At 44.7% G+C, this 16200-nt stretch overlaps 1 protein-coding gene across 1 annotated transcript in view; it reads left to right on the top strand.

Annotated features, from left to right (window-relative positions):
- LOC104413075 (slit homolog 3 protein-like) overlaps positions 1-16200 on the top strand; it is a gene marked incomplete at its 3' end in the record, with an annotated part of 56993 nt that overhangs the window by 33873 nt on the left and 6920 nt on the right. The window contains exons 5-6 of the mRNA XM_010023982.1: positions 6013-6106; positions 11965-12102. Coding sequence (XP_010022284.1) covers positions 6013-6106; positions 11965-12102 — 232 coding nt within the window. The remainder of the gene's footprint in view (positions 1-6012; positions 6107-11964; positions 12103-16200) is intronic.

Below are 16200 nucleotides of genomic sequence, written 5' to 3'. Positions count from 1 at the left end.
CTTTCCCTAGATTTTGTTGTTTAATCCATTATCCCTTTGCTTAACCTCAAGATTAGATGTATTTGCTCCTTAATTCTGAAAAACAAGCCACTTTGGGAATCTCCATGGGTAGTCTAACTTCAGGTTACTACTTAAGAGGCCAAAACTTGATTCGTGAAAACTCAGATCTGAATTTTTAAAACATTAGGACACAATAAAAAGCCTAAAATAACTTTTGGTTCTTTCCTACTACATGTCATGGGCAGTGTTCAGTGAGCAAGAGCAAGCTCTGTTAATAATGCAGAAAGAGAGTCCTGCTACAGTGCAATGCAGGTGATGTATGTTTTGGGATCTAACGTGGCTGCCAAGTGCATTTGCTACTGAAGATCTTCACTGAATTTTCTTCATTGCAAATTGAAACAGTTTGGAAGGCAAAGATTTTTTATCATTTTCCAAGATGAGCCTCAAATATTCTTCATCAAACATCAACAACATTCCTTACTGAAGTGTTTTATTGGAGGAACATGTCCTACGTCTGTTCCATTCAACCATTTTTAGGTTCGGTGTTCTCCTGAAATTTCCAATTGGCACTGACTTCTTTTTAATAACTGGAAAGAGAGAAGGGGGAAACAAAATACAAACCCCATTTTCTTCTGATACAAGTTGTGAGACATAAAATGCATAATCTCTTACGATAAAAACAGTGCAGTATTTTTTATGAGCAGTAAAAAGAAGATTCCATTCTGACTTACCTGTCAAAATTCAGCAAATTGCAACATAGCATTTAACCATTCCAGTATATATCTTCTCCCTGCGCAGGCTGCAGAAGTTTCCTCTGTGGATAAAGGCCAGGCTTCCTTCATCCTTTTTTCACTGAAAGCACTTTCCTTTTCTCAAGTGCTGTTGTGAAATCCTTGACAGCATTTTTGGATTAAGACTTCCAGGCCCTACAAAAGCTTCTCTTACATTAAGGATAAGACTATTTCCTGTGATTCTTTGTTATTTCATGAATACTCTGAACTGAGTGACCAAAGTATCACCCAACTGACATGTGAAACAAAGGAAAAGCCATTGAACTCATTGGTTGTAAAGTGGTGGTCTAGGTTGTCTTTTCAGAACTGCAGTTTTACTTACAGATAACTAAGTAAAATATGATCACTGCATCCAATCTCTCTTTTACTGATTAAGGAGAAATAGTGTAAGTTGAACCCTGGTTTTAAAAGTCTAATGTGGCATAGAATAAATAGCTCTCATGACAGCACCTAACGGAAAAAAGAAAGATGATTATTCAACTGTGTGTAAAAGTCATCTTTATTGCTCTATTGTTGTTTTAGCTTCCTTCTGAGACATGCAGAAGGCTACAGAAGAGCCCAAGCACGTTTCTTGGCAGCTCTTCATAAGCAGTGAGTCCTGTGAGAGGTGAATGTGAAAGCCCCATGAAATTCATGATTTTGCTGACAAAATAAGACTAGGAAAACGTTGCATGACACACAAAAAAAATGTTTTGCTGTGTTCTTTTAAAAGCAACGACCAGTGCTGGTGAAGGGGACAAGGAAGGTAGGCTCAGAGGGGCAAAAGAGCTTTACTGCTGTCTGGGGGCTTTTCTCTCTCCTGTTTATTTTTCTGGGAGACCCACCTGTAGTGTTCCACCTGCCAGCACAACTTGGTTCTAACCTGAGAGTTGCATTTTTTGTGGCAGATCAGTCTGCTTCCTTCATGTTTCTAATGCTTCCTTCTCCTAAAGAAGCACTAATGACCAGCACACTGCCACCAGCCTTAAGAAGGTTGAAATGCAGTGCCCACTGAGCTGAGGATGTACCTCTCTTTATAAAGGTACCCTCTGCATGTCATACCTCAGTTCTACATACCTCACAACATTATTGACCTAATACATCCAGCTATTAAGAAGAGTAAAATCTGACAGCATAAGCTAGTTTTCTCTTGTGAATCTGACCTAGTCTTAACCCGTTCTTTGGTGGGGTGCACTGTATGTTAATCTATTTTCTTGGGCTTTGATGAATCATAAAATGATAGAATGGTTTGGGTTGCAAAGGACCTTAAGATCATCCAGTTCCAACCCCCTGCCATGGCCAGGGACACCTCACACTAGACCATGTCACCCAAGGCTCTGTCCAGCCTGGCCTTGAACAAGAGAGTAAGAGCGAAAAACGCTACTTGGGACTAAAAAATGCTTAACTGATTAGAAAAGAGATAGAGTTGTCATTTTGCTGACTTTTACGTAGCCACTTCAGAAACCCTTGTGTACCCAAGTTGGAGGTCTGATTTGAGAATATGTGGGAGAGAGGAAAACGGGGAGGTTGGGTTGTTTTCTACCTTTGGAAAAGCTTTACACTGAAGTTTTCTGGGTTTTTTTACAGTGATCAGATATCTTCCACAGAGAGAATCAGTGCTACTAGAGGTTGGCCTAAGATTAATGTCCAGTTTGGTTTTAGGTTCACATAGCTATCCAATGAGGAATTTCAACTGAACCTTTAACTGCTGCAAAGAAAAGCAGCCCTGTGTCACTCCAAGAAAAAAAAACAAGAGGATCAGATTTTTCCTCAGATACTGACATTGAAGTGGCCAATGACTATTGCACTTCCAGGTCTGAGGGCAGATTTTTTTGGCCCAGATATTCTCTGAGTAAATAAAATAGGAGAAAAGTCTTTGTGTAGCTGGTGCCTTGGGTTTTGCTTTGCAGAAAGTGTTTTATTTCCCTGGCATGCTTTCTGCAGCATCCAGTGAACACTGGGGGAGCCTGAAATCATCTATCAAGTAGAATTTTCTTCCTGAGATGAGGCTGCTCTAGTTGCAAGGCATTCCCAAGTGAGCTCCCTAATGAGTGATAGATGGGAAAAATAACAGGAAGGATCCTTAAATGTTCCAAGTTTTGCATGAAAAATGATAAATTTGTTGGATGCTGTGTTTGGTACCTAGCCTAGAATTCTCCTACGTTTTGATAGTGGTGCCTTCAGAATGACACAGTGAGTCATAATATTTGACATTTGGGGAGATTTTTACTGGATCTCTAAGCACTTGTCAAGGCTTTTGAGGAGAATACTTTAAGAAGAATTACGATTTCCTTTGAGAGTTTATGAAACTGTTCTTACTTTTTTTTAAGCCTGTTCCCTTTTTTTCAAAACAACCAAATAAAAAAAGAAAAAGAAACTTCAAAAGTATGTATTGACCATTTTTGGTGATGGTTTAAGGCTTCTGTCCACACTTATTAAATGGTCTTCCAAAAATACTTCCAGCTTTAGATCACTGAGTCCTTTTAATGTTACCAGTCAGTTGCTTTTTTCCATGTTTATTTTCACATAAGGTTCAAAGCACACAGGGGACATGAGGAATACCAGGATGATGAACTGGCAGTTATCCAGCAAGTTCTGACCTGCTCATGTTCATGCCCAAAGGCCAAGGGAGTCACTTTGTTAGCATTTGGGAGAGTTGATGGGCCGTGGGTTTGGGGATTGCTAAGTAAATAGACCTGTCTCCAGTTCTGCCACCTGAAAAGTGTGCTAATAGCTGTCCCCAATGACAGCTGTGTTCATGTTTGTAAGACTTGAATGTCTTTAGTTGCTTTTGAGGAGTAACAAAAAGTACAGTGGCAAATGTCAAGTCCAGTGAATGGGGTTTCCTTGGTTCCCATGGATCTGCAGTATTCAATTTCCTTGGCATGTCCCCCTTCCTGCCTGGATACATTCATTACATTTGCCCAAGACTTGTTCAGGGCTGTAAAAATACTTGGTAGTATTTAATAGTGGTGGCTTCCAGGGGTTCCTCGGCTCCAGATGGAATTAGTTGTCCTTTAACGGATACCATGAACAATTAACTGTCCACTGCAGATTGCCATGCCAGCCCTCTCTGGTATTGCCAAACCCAGCCCAGAAAAAGACATGAGGGTATGTATGGCACATGAATACAGCATTTATGCTGGTAGTAGCCTCTCTCATGCTTCCAGGACTTGTATTCTTGCTCCACTTTCTCACTAATGCTTCACAGTTTTCAAAAACAGATATATCAGCAACTAAAAAATAAAGAAGAATAATTTTTGCAAATACACTTTATATTTCCATTTTAATATGAAGAGTCTAATAAAGAGCTATGTAGCTCATACTGAAGGGAGGCCAGAGATTTGGAAGAAATAAGCAGAAGGAGTGAGCTGGGGGTGTTAAAAACTTAAACCATACCTGTCACCACCAGAGCCAGCCTCGAAACTGTGCTCTCCATCATCCCTGCCAGATCACTGATAGAAGATGAATGGTTCTGATTTGCATTTTCCATCTGAATCGTGATCTTTGGGGTTTGCTTAGCTTGTGTATTCAAGTGTTTCTGTGTAGCCACTACATTTAGAAATACAAGAATTTTTGGAAATGGAGTTTTTCCCAAGGCAGGTGGATCTGCAGCTTCATGAAAACCCTGTTAAACCTTGCCAGCCCTCCAGCACCTCCCACATTACCCTTTTCCCCACACTAGCCGCATGGCTTGTTGCTTGTGTGATGGTATGTATCATGTACAGGCACAAAATACGTCTAACCTTGAAACCCTACAGATGTGGTTTTGTGATAGCTGCACAGGGGACTTTGGACTGTAGCTTGTGGGGGTTTCCGTGTTGAGAGTACCTGGCTTTTGCTTTTCCTGTAAGGCTTTGGGAGGTGCAGGGTAGGTTTCTTGGGAAGGCAAAGATTCCTGTGGTCTTTGGCTGAATCTCAGATCCTGGGGTACTGAAGTGTGACCTAATAATTTAGGACTCCAAGAAGGATGGTATTTAAATAAACTATCTGGGTTTGAACCTTCTAGAACTATTAATTATTAAATGTATACAAATCCAGGGCGGTACATGGCATGTAACACACCATACCTCGAAACAGCTGAGCTGAGCTCGCATTTGATGGATTCTTTTCTGAACAGACATCATCCCCTGTGAGCACAATAGGGCTAGTACTTGTCTTACAAATAGTGAATGTTCCATAATTACATGCAGTCCTAAAGCTGGTTCCTATTATTGAGAGTCGCAGAGGTTTTGGGGGAAGGCTTGTGGGTTGTTGTTCTTTTCCAGAATGATGTCCAACCAGCTTCTTTGGCAGAGCAGTAACTATGGCTAAAACATGTTTCGGTGTGAAAATGTTATGGTCTAATGTCCTGGGTTCAGCTACAGCAGTCATTTTTTCTCCTTCTTAGTAGCTGGTGCAGTGCTGTGGTTTTGACTTTCAGTCTGGGAACAACGCTGGTAACACCGATGTTTTTAGTTGTTGCTCAGTAATGTTTACTCTGACCAAGGACTTTTCAGTCTCATGCTCTGCCAGGGAGGAGGGGAAGCCGAGAGGAAGCAGAGACAGGACACCTGACCCAAACTGGCCAAAGGGGTATTCCATACCACAGCACGTCATGCCCAGTATAGAAACTGGGGGGAGTTACCCGGAAGGCCCAGATCACTGCTTGAGTCAGGCTGGGTATCGGTTGGTGGATGGTGAGCGGTTGTGTCCTCTCCTCTTGTTATTCCTCTTATCATTATTATTGGTAGCAGTAGTGGTTTGTATTATACCTTAGTTACTGGAGTGCTGTTATCTCAACCCGTGGGAGTTACATTCCTCTGATTCTCCTCCCCATCCCTCCGGGAGCAACAGAGGGGGAGGGAAGGGGAAGAGTGAGTGAGCGAGCAGCTGCATGGTTCTGAGTTAACCATGACGTCTAACAAGCAACCTCACTGTCGTGTCACTTCTTGTTTTGATGTAAGAGGTTTTGGGTCAGGAGCTGTCCATTTGATCCTTTGTCTCCAAGTGGAGTTCGTATGTCAGTACATTTTGTACCAGCCTTTCGAATTCATGTGATAGGAACAGTACGGTTGCTATAGGTCAAAAGAGCACAATTTAATGAAGTCTCATGTGTCTTCATAAGCAATAGTTTTGCTTACTGCTGAACTACTGAGCTGCTCCCATTTAGGGAGCTTTGCCATCCCTGAACATCATGGCTGAAGCTGCTTCAGGATTGTTCAAGCTGTGTTACAGCAGTATTGCTTTTCTTCTTCCTCAGGTGAGCTGTGTGATGAGGTGATTAACCACTGTGTTCCTGATCTGAATCCATGCCAACATGAGTCCAAATGCCTTCCCCTTGACAAAGGAACCAGGTATGTGTGTGTATGTTGATCTCCATACACTGGGTACATCCATCCATTGGCCTGACTAGGGCTGAACTGGCAATGAGTTTGGGATAAAAATCATCCAAATTAACACAAATAGTGCAAGACTATTTATACTTCAGACAGTGACACATTTTAATTTCAATGCAACCATACAGACTTTTATAGTTTTTTGTGGTTTACTTGAAAATAATGGAAGTACCACCAGAGCAGAGAAAGTATTCTGTAATAGAGCTTGGAAAAAGGAGGAGTTTTGCCACAATTACTGCAATGTATCTTGTCCTGCATCAGAAACTAAGGACATTTTCCTTCTGTTCCTTTGTGCATCCATCAATTCAGGCAGTGTAACAGAAGCCTTAATTGATGTAACCCAGCTCTCTTCAGCCCAAACTGGCTCAGTGTTGAATTCCATTCTCCATTCTAACCACTGAGAAGTGAAAGAGAAACTTGTGACCAGAGCAGAAAGTTGCAGATCAGGAGTCTTCTGTTGTATCCCCACTTCAGCTGCCTTCGGGATGGCTGGAGGTGTTGCGGTGCTCTGGCGCAGGCCAGCCTTAGCCTCAGTGGGGCTCCTTTCCCCATACTTCCTTTCCTGGACAGCAGCAGCAAACAGCTGAACTGGGTGGCTCTCCCTCAGGAACCACCTTCATCCTTGGCCACAGAGAGAAGCCTCGCTCAGCTCATGTTAGATTTTGTGAAGTCTGTGTTTGCATTTGCATTTCACAGGGGCAAAATAAAGCCTCATGTTTTAAATGGCAGTAAAGCATCTGGAGATGTGGGGCTTGGGGTGTTTTCAGAGGTGCATATAGCAGTGTTCATCACTTGTGTGATGACACAAGTGCAGAACAATTTTGCAAATACTCAATTGAAAAGTTAAACCCTGTGGAAAGCTTTTCCAGAAAAGACCTTTGAATCAAAGTAAGAAAGGGAGACAATTCAAGAGAGCTCAGTGCAGTGTGAGCTACATTCTGTGCTTGTTTTCGCAACACTAGTGCGCTCATGGTGCTCATGAATCCCTCCTGGGAGGGAGGGCTAGGGATTTGGCAAGGGACACCTCACCCAGCACCGCTCTTTGATCTTCCTTGTAACCTGCAGTTGGGGTCAGAGGGTGTCCTGTGAAGCAAGTGGCACTTCAGAATAGTGTAAAGTGACACACAGAATCATAGAATGGTTTGGGTTGGAAAGGACCTCAAGATCATCCAGTTTCAACCCCTGCCACAGGCAGAGACACCTTCCACTAGAGCAGGTTGCTCCAAGCCCCTGTGTCCAGCCTGGCCTTGAACACTGCCAGGGATGGGGCAGCCACAGCTTCTCTGGGCATCCTGTGTCAGTGCCTCAGCACCCTCACAGGAAAGAACTTCTTCCTTAGATCTAACCTGAACTTCTCCTGTTTCAGTTTGAACCCATCACCCCTTGTCCTATCACTACAGTCCCTGATGAAGGTCCTTCTCCAGCATCCTTGTAGGCCCCTTCAGACACTGGAAGCTGCTCTGAGGTCTCCACACAGCTTCTCTTCTCCAGGCTGAACAGACCCGACTTTCTCAGCCTGTCTTCATATGGGAGGTGCTCCAGCCCCTGATCATCCTTATGGCCTCCTCTGGACTTGCTCCAACAGCTCCATGTCCTCCTTATGTTGGGGACACCAGAAATGCAGCCAGTGCTGCAAGTGGGGTCTCACGAGAGCAGAGCAGAGGGGCCGGATCTCCTCCATGACCTGCTGGTCACGCTTCTTTTGATGCAGCCCAAAGAACATTTCATAAAGTTAAAAGGAAGTGAAGCAAAACTTTAGAGCTGCTGGCTCTCAGGAGGGCAGCTGGGTCTGTGCAGGACACTCATCTGCACAACTCAAGCCTTTCTTTGGGGGAAAAAACACTCCAGACAGAAACGTTTCAAACTCTTGAGGAAGATGGAACTATTAAATGATTAGGGAAGTTCCTGAAATTACGCACAGGGGCTGGATAAAGAGGTGTGTTACCAGGACATAAATAGTCCCTGATGTTCTTTCCAGTTTTCATTCCTAGTTAATCCGTCATTCAGCTAATCCAGTAGCTACACCATGTTACCAGGCAAAGGCTTGGAATTCACATTACCTTGTGCTGCTGGATGTATGAAGGGATGGAGGCAGCTGTGGTCCTGAATGATTTTATCCTTTCTGGAAGCATTTACACACCTGCCACCCAAATAGTTTGAATAAAGAAGACACCTTTTTTGCTTGCTTGCTAGAAAAGCGTTCACAGTGGTGCCATTAACCCCCGAAGAGGAGCCTAAATAACTACTTGTGAGTATTTTCTGCTACTGTTTGTTGCATTATTCATCCACTATTCATCAAATGCTACCCAAAAATCTGGAATATCATTCCTTCTCTCCCATTTTTTTTCCTTTATGCCAGACTTGGAGGTGAAGGAGCCTGCCAACCTTGAACATAGATTTGTCCAAGTGTTGCATTTTATCCCCTACTTTATTTGCCCCAAAACCATTCAGAAATGGGCCGAGATCCCCCTGCAGCCCCTGCAGCGATGTGTGGTGGCTGCTGGGTCTCACTGAGAACAGCCACCTCTGGTCCTGTGCTGCTGCTGATGCCTGGAGCAGTTTGATCTCCTGACCTGTGATGTACCACACATCCAGCACGTAATGGTGCGGTGCAGAGTGAGTCAGGCTCATGAATCAGTCCTCCCCTCTGCTTCCAGAGGCAGGGAATATTAATAACAGGATTCAGGCTTGTTCTTGAGCTGATCATCCACTTGTCAGGTTTGTGCCCTGGGCGTGAGTAGGACACACCAATGAAGACCAGCATAGCAGCAAGGACACGTAGCAGCCAGTCTGCCCATCGTGCCTTCGGCTCTTGTTGCTCTGCAACTTTGCAGAGGGAGGAAAAGATGACAAAGACAGGAAAAAATAGAAAGCCAAGTTATTTAGTGATATGGGGAGGGAAATTCCATTCTGGCCCTGCAGTAGAAGCCATGATTCACAGCTTTAATGCGACAGACATTGAATGCATGCAGATGGAAACCCCCTCAGGTAGACCAACATTTTAAATACAACTAGACATGGTTTCATGTGCTCTCTGATCCTGGGAATGTTGCCATCACTACAAGGCTGTAGCAGAAAACAAGATTTCCAGGGTACTGCTGTCAGGTTGTCACTGGGAAATGAGATAACTGATCTAATGGTGTCAGTTGCTCTCTTACCAGGATTTGACTATGAAAGTCTCTTTGCCACCTCTGTACTGCATCATACTTTACTGATCCTCACTTCATCATTTCCTGCACTGTGTGGGATAGGGATGGAGCTAACATGCCATCCTTCCCATGCCATAGTGGGGGGGTCCATAGGATCCCATGAGGAGGAGACTGGGTGAGGCACTCCTGGGGCTGGGCTTCTCATCTGCTGTCCTCCAGGCATACACATAGATGTGACACACTAAATCCTCCAAGATGACTGGTCCAACAGGAATTCCATGTTTCTAAAGAGAAAGCCAAGCTTGGAAGCAAACTGGACTATTTCAGTGTGTGTTTGGCTGCGCAGAGCACTTCGCTTTTGAAGCTAAAATTGCAGGTGGCTTTCCTCACTTCCAGCCTCCGCATCTTTACTGTGCCATTACTATAGAAGAAGAGCAGCTTTCTGTATGCCAGACAACAAAACAAAGCAAAAATCATCAAAAAATACCATTTAACACAATGAAATTACTTCTAAAAAAACAGCTTCAGGAAAGGAGCATGTTTTTCCATTCACTGTATTGGTGTTGGAGCATGGTATAAATATACTTTAGTATTCTAAAGCTTGGAATTATTACCTGACAGCTTAAAATGCTGATTTAATGCAGCCCTGCAGAGAAAAGTGGTGGTTCTGTCATTACGGAGATAGCCAATACACATCATAAAATTGATGCATGGCAGCTCTGAATAAGGAACTGCACATCATTCGTTATTACATCACTTTATATTAGGACTGCGGGGATCAATAAAAAGCAACAGGATTAATGCTGCCAATTCCCCCCGCGAAGTCTTTTGATTGACATTATTTGCTTGCAGGTGTGACTAAAATGTTGCCAAAAAATATCACCCATGTCTTATGGTTTGGGGGAAGAACACGTTTTGCTTTTTTTGCTCTCTTTTGTTATCTCCGTTATGTTAATCACAGTATTCCCTGAGCCACCAAGTGGTAAAATAGCAACTCAGGTGTGCAGGGCTGGACCATCCACCACCCCCTGGCTGCGGAGGGTCATGATGGGGGCCTCTCCTATGGGGAAAATGGAGAAAGGAAGTACGTGCATCTACATAACATTATCCATCCTAATAGGTTAATAGGCTTTGCATTGTTTCCTCCTCCTTTAGCCAGTCACAAGCCATGTTTTGACATGGAGGCTGAAGGTCACATTCCTCCCAGTGCTTGAACTTGGGGGTTGCTGAAGCCGTGATGCTAGGGCAGCCCTGCACTGGTCATTAGCACACAGAGGACCTGCTGCTTTGCCCCCATGAGCTGGGAAGCTGCCAGGACCCAAAGCACACTGTCACGCAGAACCAAATCAGCACAGTGACTGCTGCTGGCAATGTAGAAATCTTTCCTCATAAGCTCCCATGTGTCCCATTCCTCTGAAGAAGTTTTCCAATAAGAAATCTCCTCGTGCACTTGACCCACCAGGCTCCTGGCAGGGAGGAGGAGGAGGCCAGCAGATTGGGTTGGTGGAGCAGTAGTTACTCTCCTGATGCCACCTCCCTCAACTTTATAATGTCTTTTCCCTTCCAGCTCTCAGTGGCAAGCATGCTGGGTCTAAACAAGGGGCTCTAGCAAGAGCATGGGCCTCTTTTTTATTGCTGGAGTTAACTGTAGCCCTTCCCTTGTTTTGGTTGAAATGATATGCCTTTTGTTTTCCAGATGTGCAGTAACATCCAGCTGGGAGGAGTAAAACGTGTTTTATGGACTAAAGTGTGTTCATGACTAAACATTGTCTTCACTATGCATTCAGAAAGAGGCTCTTCAGCAATCCCACAAGATCTGTTCCAAGTCAGACTTGGGGATGTATTTTCTATTGTCAGGGTATAAACTTCTGCAAGGCTTACAATGGAAGTGCTGATGCAGCCTTCATACAACTGGAGAATTGGATAAAATAAAATACAAAGCCAATGTCTGCAGGTTTGGGCACATCCCACTGTGTGGTTCCTATGAATGGCATTATCCTGTAGCAGCAGGTAAAGGACACAGGCTTCAATGACAACTTGCCATAGATGCAGCAACATTTACTGTTTATTTAAATGTGGGACTTGATGATCCTAAAGGTCTTTTCCAACCCAGTTGATTCTGTGATTCTGTGCCTTGCAAATGAATGGCAGACCGGTTGTGAACTCAAAACTGATGGGTTTTCTTAAAATCTGCTGAGGTTGATGGCTTGCTTGCAAATTGCTTCCATTTGGAAGGTGGAACCTTACTGTGCTCTGTGTAGGGTCAACCTCAGACACTCAACACTCTGCAGACATTGGCGAAATCACAGTCTGAGACATCAGGGCAACTGCCCTGGCGGAGTATTGAGGCTGTCAGGTTAGGGAAGACGTTGTCATCTTTAACATAATAGGGGAGCACTGTATGATCATCCTTCTCTGCAGACTTGGCTGAGGATAAGCAGTAGGATAGTATTGCTTTGCTCAGCTTGAATTTAAGCAGATTGCAGAACCTCAGCTGCAGACAGGCAGGAGTGACTCGAGCATTGCTGATGGCAGGAATTGTGCTCGATCTTTCCAGGAGTAATTGCTAACACCTTTCCATTTCAGATCAGACTAGTGCTGGGCCCGCATGTGCTGATGATGTGGATGGTGAAACAAGCTATTGACAGCTGTGTTCTGGTCTTGCAGATGCGAGTGCTTGCCGGGCTACAGCGGGAAACACTGCGAAATTGATGATGATGACTGTGTGGGCCACAAGTGTCACCATGGAGCTGTCTGCGTAGATGCAGTCAATGGCTACACCTGCGTCTGTCCTCAGGGCTTCAGGTATGTGCGAGTCAGCTCCTCCCGGACTGTCCTCTGTACTGATGGGGCACCTGAACTGCTTTCATCCTCAGTGCTGATCAGCCTCTAGATATAGCACCAGTCCTACATGAATGGATGGGTCAGTGCTTCACATCTTGAAGTAGGTCTCAATGAGTTCATGGGTTCTTGCTTTGCAAATAGCAATTTGACTTTTGTGCAGTGCTGTGTTAGTCTGCCTGCCTGCCCCAGCAGTCCTGGTAGTACCCTCACAGAAATGATACAGAGATAAGCTCTACATGCGAAAGAGTGAGCAAAGGATAATAAAATGAGATATATGAACCTGGCTGCAAGAAAACATAAGGCTGGAGATTCCATGCCAGTATCTCTGTACCTGTTGGTGGATGGGCTCAGCATGATTTTGGCAATAAATTTCCAGTCTCTGATTCTGGCAGCTGCCAATATATCTGACTCCTGGAAATCTCTCTGTCTGTCAAAGATAAGTGTGCTGCTCCAAATGGATTCACTAATCATTGCCTGAGGCTGGATACTGGCTTCCTTCCAGCTAAACCTTTTCTGTGTTTGAAATACACATGTGAGACAAAGGAGTACCCGAAAAGATCAGTCTTGACAAAGCAGAAATCGCAGGAACACTTATAAATCATTTTCTCTGCTTTGTATCTACAACTGGTTTCATTCTTCCTGCTTTCATCCTTGCTGGTTTTGGGGTTGGGGTTTTTTTTTCTCCCCTCTCAACACACATTTTTATTACAAAGCAGACAGCCTTCCCTCAACAGGCATTGATGTATAACATGATGTCAGCCCGTGGTTTCACAGAATCAGACTTGTTATTTACAGGCTATCAGATACCTCTGAGTTGCAAATTCATGCCCTTTTCTCCATGTTTCCTTCTCTGCCTCAATCCCTTTGATGGCCTCAGGGATCTTGCAGGTTGGTGACTGGGAAGGATAACAAGTGGCTGTCCCACAGTGGAATTGTAAATACTTATTGTTATCTAATTGTTAGAGTTGAGAAGCTGGATTGCAAAGCTCTATCGGGAGTCCACAGATGGTGGTGACTGGGAGACTTCTGCTGCAAGTCGCCTGATTTCTGAGGCCTGTCAGTACCAGGCAGTGATGAGTGTGAGGGTCAGTGTTTGCCGGAGATGTTCTGAGTTGTGACACACTTGAGCAGAGCAGCAAGAGGAGGTGGGAGACTGTCTGGGTCCCTTCCTGTGTACAAAGCAGCTCTGCTGGCAGTTAGTGCCCTTCATTGGCTGAGCTCACACCAGGGACTTCAGGAGCATCCCAGCCTGCTCCCTCACTCAGGTGAGGAGGCTTCGTTCCACTAAAAGCCCTCTAAGAGGAAACATCTTCCTACACAAAGCTCCAAAATCAACTACTAGCCTAGACAGCACTTTATAGCACAAGGTAGACTTGGTCAAGCAAAGTAATCCTGCTGCCTGCCAACAACAGAGCCAGGATTAACATGAGGTCTCCTGCCTTCTTTCTTAGTTTGTGTCAGTCCATGTCACACCGCCATAAGCTTCCTGTGCAAGTTGCAAGGGAGAAAGAGTGGTTTAGGAGAAAAACATCACAGTGAGCACTAACAGGCTCCCTCTACCAAGACAGAGAGCAAGCTGAAGGCCCTTGTGTTCTCCATGCAGAATAGTCCTTGATCTTGTTTGATTTCAGGATTAAAATTCTGCTAACAAAATACGTTCTGTTCATTATTCTTTCCATCACTCCAGCCTTTTGTAGTTTAAAGCTGCTCTGAAGGAGGTTCTGATTATTTTTTTTCCCCTCTTAAGATTGCAATTGCAAAGATGGCAATTGACAGAGTTCAGCCTTCTGATGTTCAGGGTTATAGACGCAAGGGTTCACGAAGTGAGCCCCAGGCACTGGGCTGTGTGGCAAGGAGATAACTTGGCAAGTATTTGAAGGCTGCAAGTGCTGATGAGACAGAGAGAACACAAGGGGTGGTCTGACAAAGGTAACAGGGAGACCTGAGATGAGGATTTATAAAGTTTCTTGGCTAAGCATCAGGAATCATTTCCCAGCAATGAGCTTGCAGTGAGCTCCCACCTATCTGTACTTAGGCTGTTGTAATATATGCGTAGAGCTATAACAGTGTTACGGTTGTCACTATGCTGTATGTCAAAGCCACTTGGAGTCACACATTAGAAGGATGTTAAAACTTGCATCCTCGCACAGTTGAACAAATGGCACTCTGGTAGTTCTCAACAATGTTGGGCCTCATGCACAATGACACGTCTGGTGACAGCCCCAAAAAGCAATAGTACCAACACACACACGCCTGTTTTCCCATCTTAGCGTCTCCTATTCTGACGTAGTGTGCTCCACACAGCACCTTTCCTTACCACTCAGCAACTCTCTTTCTTCCTGAAAAGTTCCCAGTGTGTTCTTCCCAAAATGTCATTCTTTTACCCTCACAAATGGAACCACTTTTGAGAAAGCGTGATTCCCGTTGGATGAGACCTGACTTATCAAACCTTCGCTCTAGCAACCAGCCTCACAGCAGTGTTGTTCTGGTTGATGTTGCTTTGGTGAGAAGCACTCATTAGGGCTGCTGAGCCTGATGGAAAGCACTGTTCCTCCGCTGGCTACATGCTTCAGAGTTCTCCACTAGGATAGTTTGCTGCAGGAAGCTCTGCAGTGATTACTGGAATAAATGAGGTTGTACCAGGCAGAATGGATTTGGCCAAGCTAGCTGCAAGCAGGCTGTGCTGCACATTCCACTGCTGGGGGAATAAATAGTATTAATGATGTCTAAAAATATACTTTAAAAATACTTTAAAATGAAAGAAGAAAAGGCCTTGGCAGACGCTGTTGCTAATGTAGCTCCTAGATGCCAGCAGCAGGACAGCTGCACTTGTAAAGCCATCCACTGGAGGGTCCCACAGCAAGGAAGGGTTGTGCAGCAGCATACTGGGAGCTCAGGGAGTCATTCAGAGCAGCTCCAAGCACAGACACACTGGCTTCATGAAACATTTGCTTTCTGTTAGTGGAGGCTGTTGTGGGTTGCATGGGGTTTTTATTATTCTTATTTTTAACTTCCATGAAATTAGAATTACACACAGTGACTTTCCTCCTGCTTTCTACTTGTTGCTCACAGACAAGACAAAGTGATTGACATTAGATACAGCAAAGCTCATGGGCTGGGTCAACTCTGCTCCTTTCTGCTGGTCACACCTGACAGTAGCCAGGGCTGACAGGTCAACCCTCATTTGATCCCACTGCTGGTGCTCCTGACATGTTTGCTAGCCAAAAAAGTGTGCACTGGAGAGAGATCACACACTTAATGAAAGCAGGCTTTGAACAGGGAAGTGTTCCAGATGGACAGTACTTCAGTGCCTGGCTACTAGTGGGGACGTGGCTCTGATACGTCCTCAGCTTATCGGGTCTGACTGCTGTGCCAAGCAGCAGCTACTACAATAACTACCTTAAATTGGCAAGAATTGCTTTCTGTGCATCAATCTTCCCATGAGGCTGTTGCTGTTTTCTCAATATTCCCTTGTTTTCTTGGCAAAGCGAATCCAAAGGATCTGTTGTTGAGTGGTGATATGTGCACTCAGGTGCTGTGCTCACCCTGCAGGAACAGAGTGGCCTGGGAGGGGGGTTTGCCAAGAAGCTGCAGCAAAGGGGCTGGCTAAGGAAGGAGAAGTCTCTTAGTCTATAACTAATTCATAGCTTAGGTGTGCTCACAAAAAAATGTTCCCAAGAACAAAGACAACTATTTCACACTGTGGTGGTCTGACCCTGGCTGGACACCAGGTGCTCCATCACTCCCCTATTCAGCTGAGCAGGGGAGAGAAAATAGAATGAAAGGCTCGTGGGTCACGATAAGGACAGGGAGAGATCACTCACCAGTTACCAGAACAGGCAAAACAGACCCAACTTTAATTTATTGCCAGTCAAATCAGAGTAGGATAATGAGCAATAACAACTAAACCTTAAAACACCCCTCCATTCTTCCCAGGCTCAACTTCACCCCCAGTTTCTCCACCTCCTGCCCCCCAGCAGCACAGGGGATGGGGAATGGGGGTTTTGGTCACACACTGTCTCTGCCACTCCTTCCTCCTCCGGGGAGGACTTTTCACAC

This window comes from Nestor notabilis, unplaced genomic scaffold (genome assembly GCF_000696875.1).
Source record: "Nestor notabilis isolate BGI_N333 unplaced genomic scaffold, ASM69687v1 scaffold8991, whole genome shotgun sequence".
In the NCBI taxonomy this organism is placed as follows: domain Eukaryota; kingdom Metazoa; phylum Chordata; class Aves; order Psittaciformes; family Psittacidae; genus Nestor; species Nestor notabilis.
The sequence above is the reverse complement of the archived record's forward strand: the minus strand, read 5'-3'. Positions and strand labels throughout refer to the sequence as shown.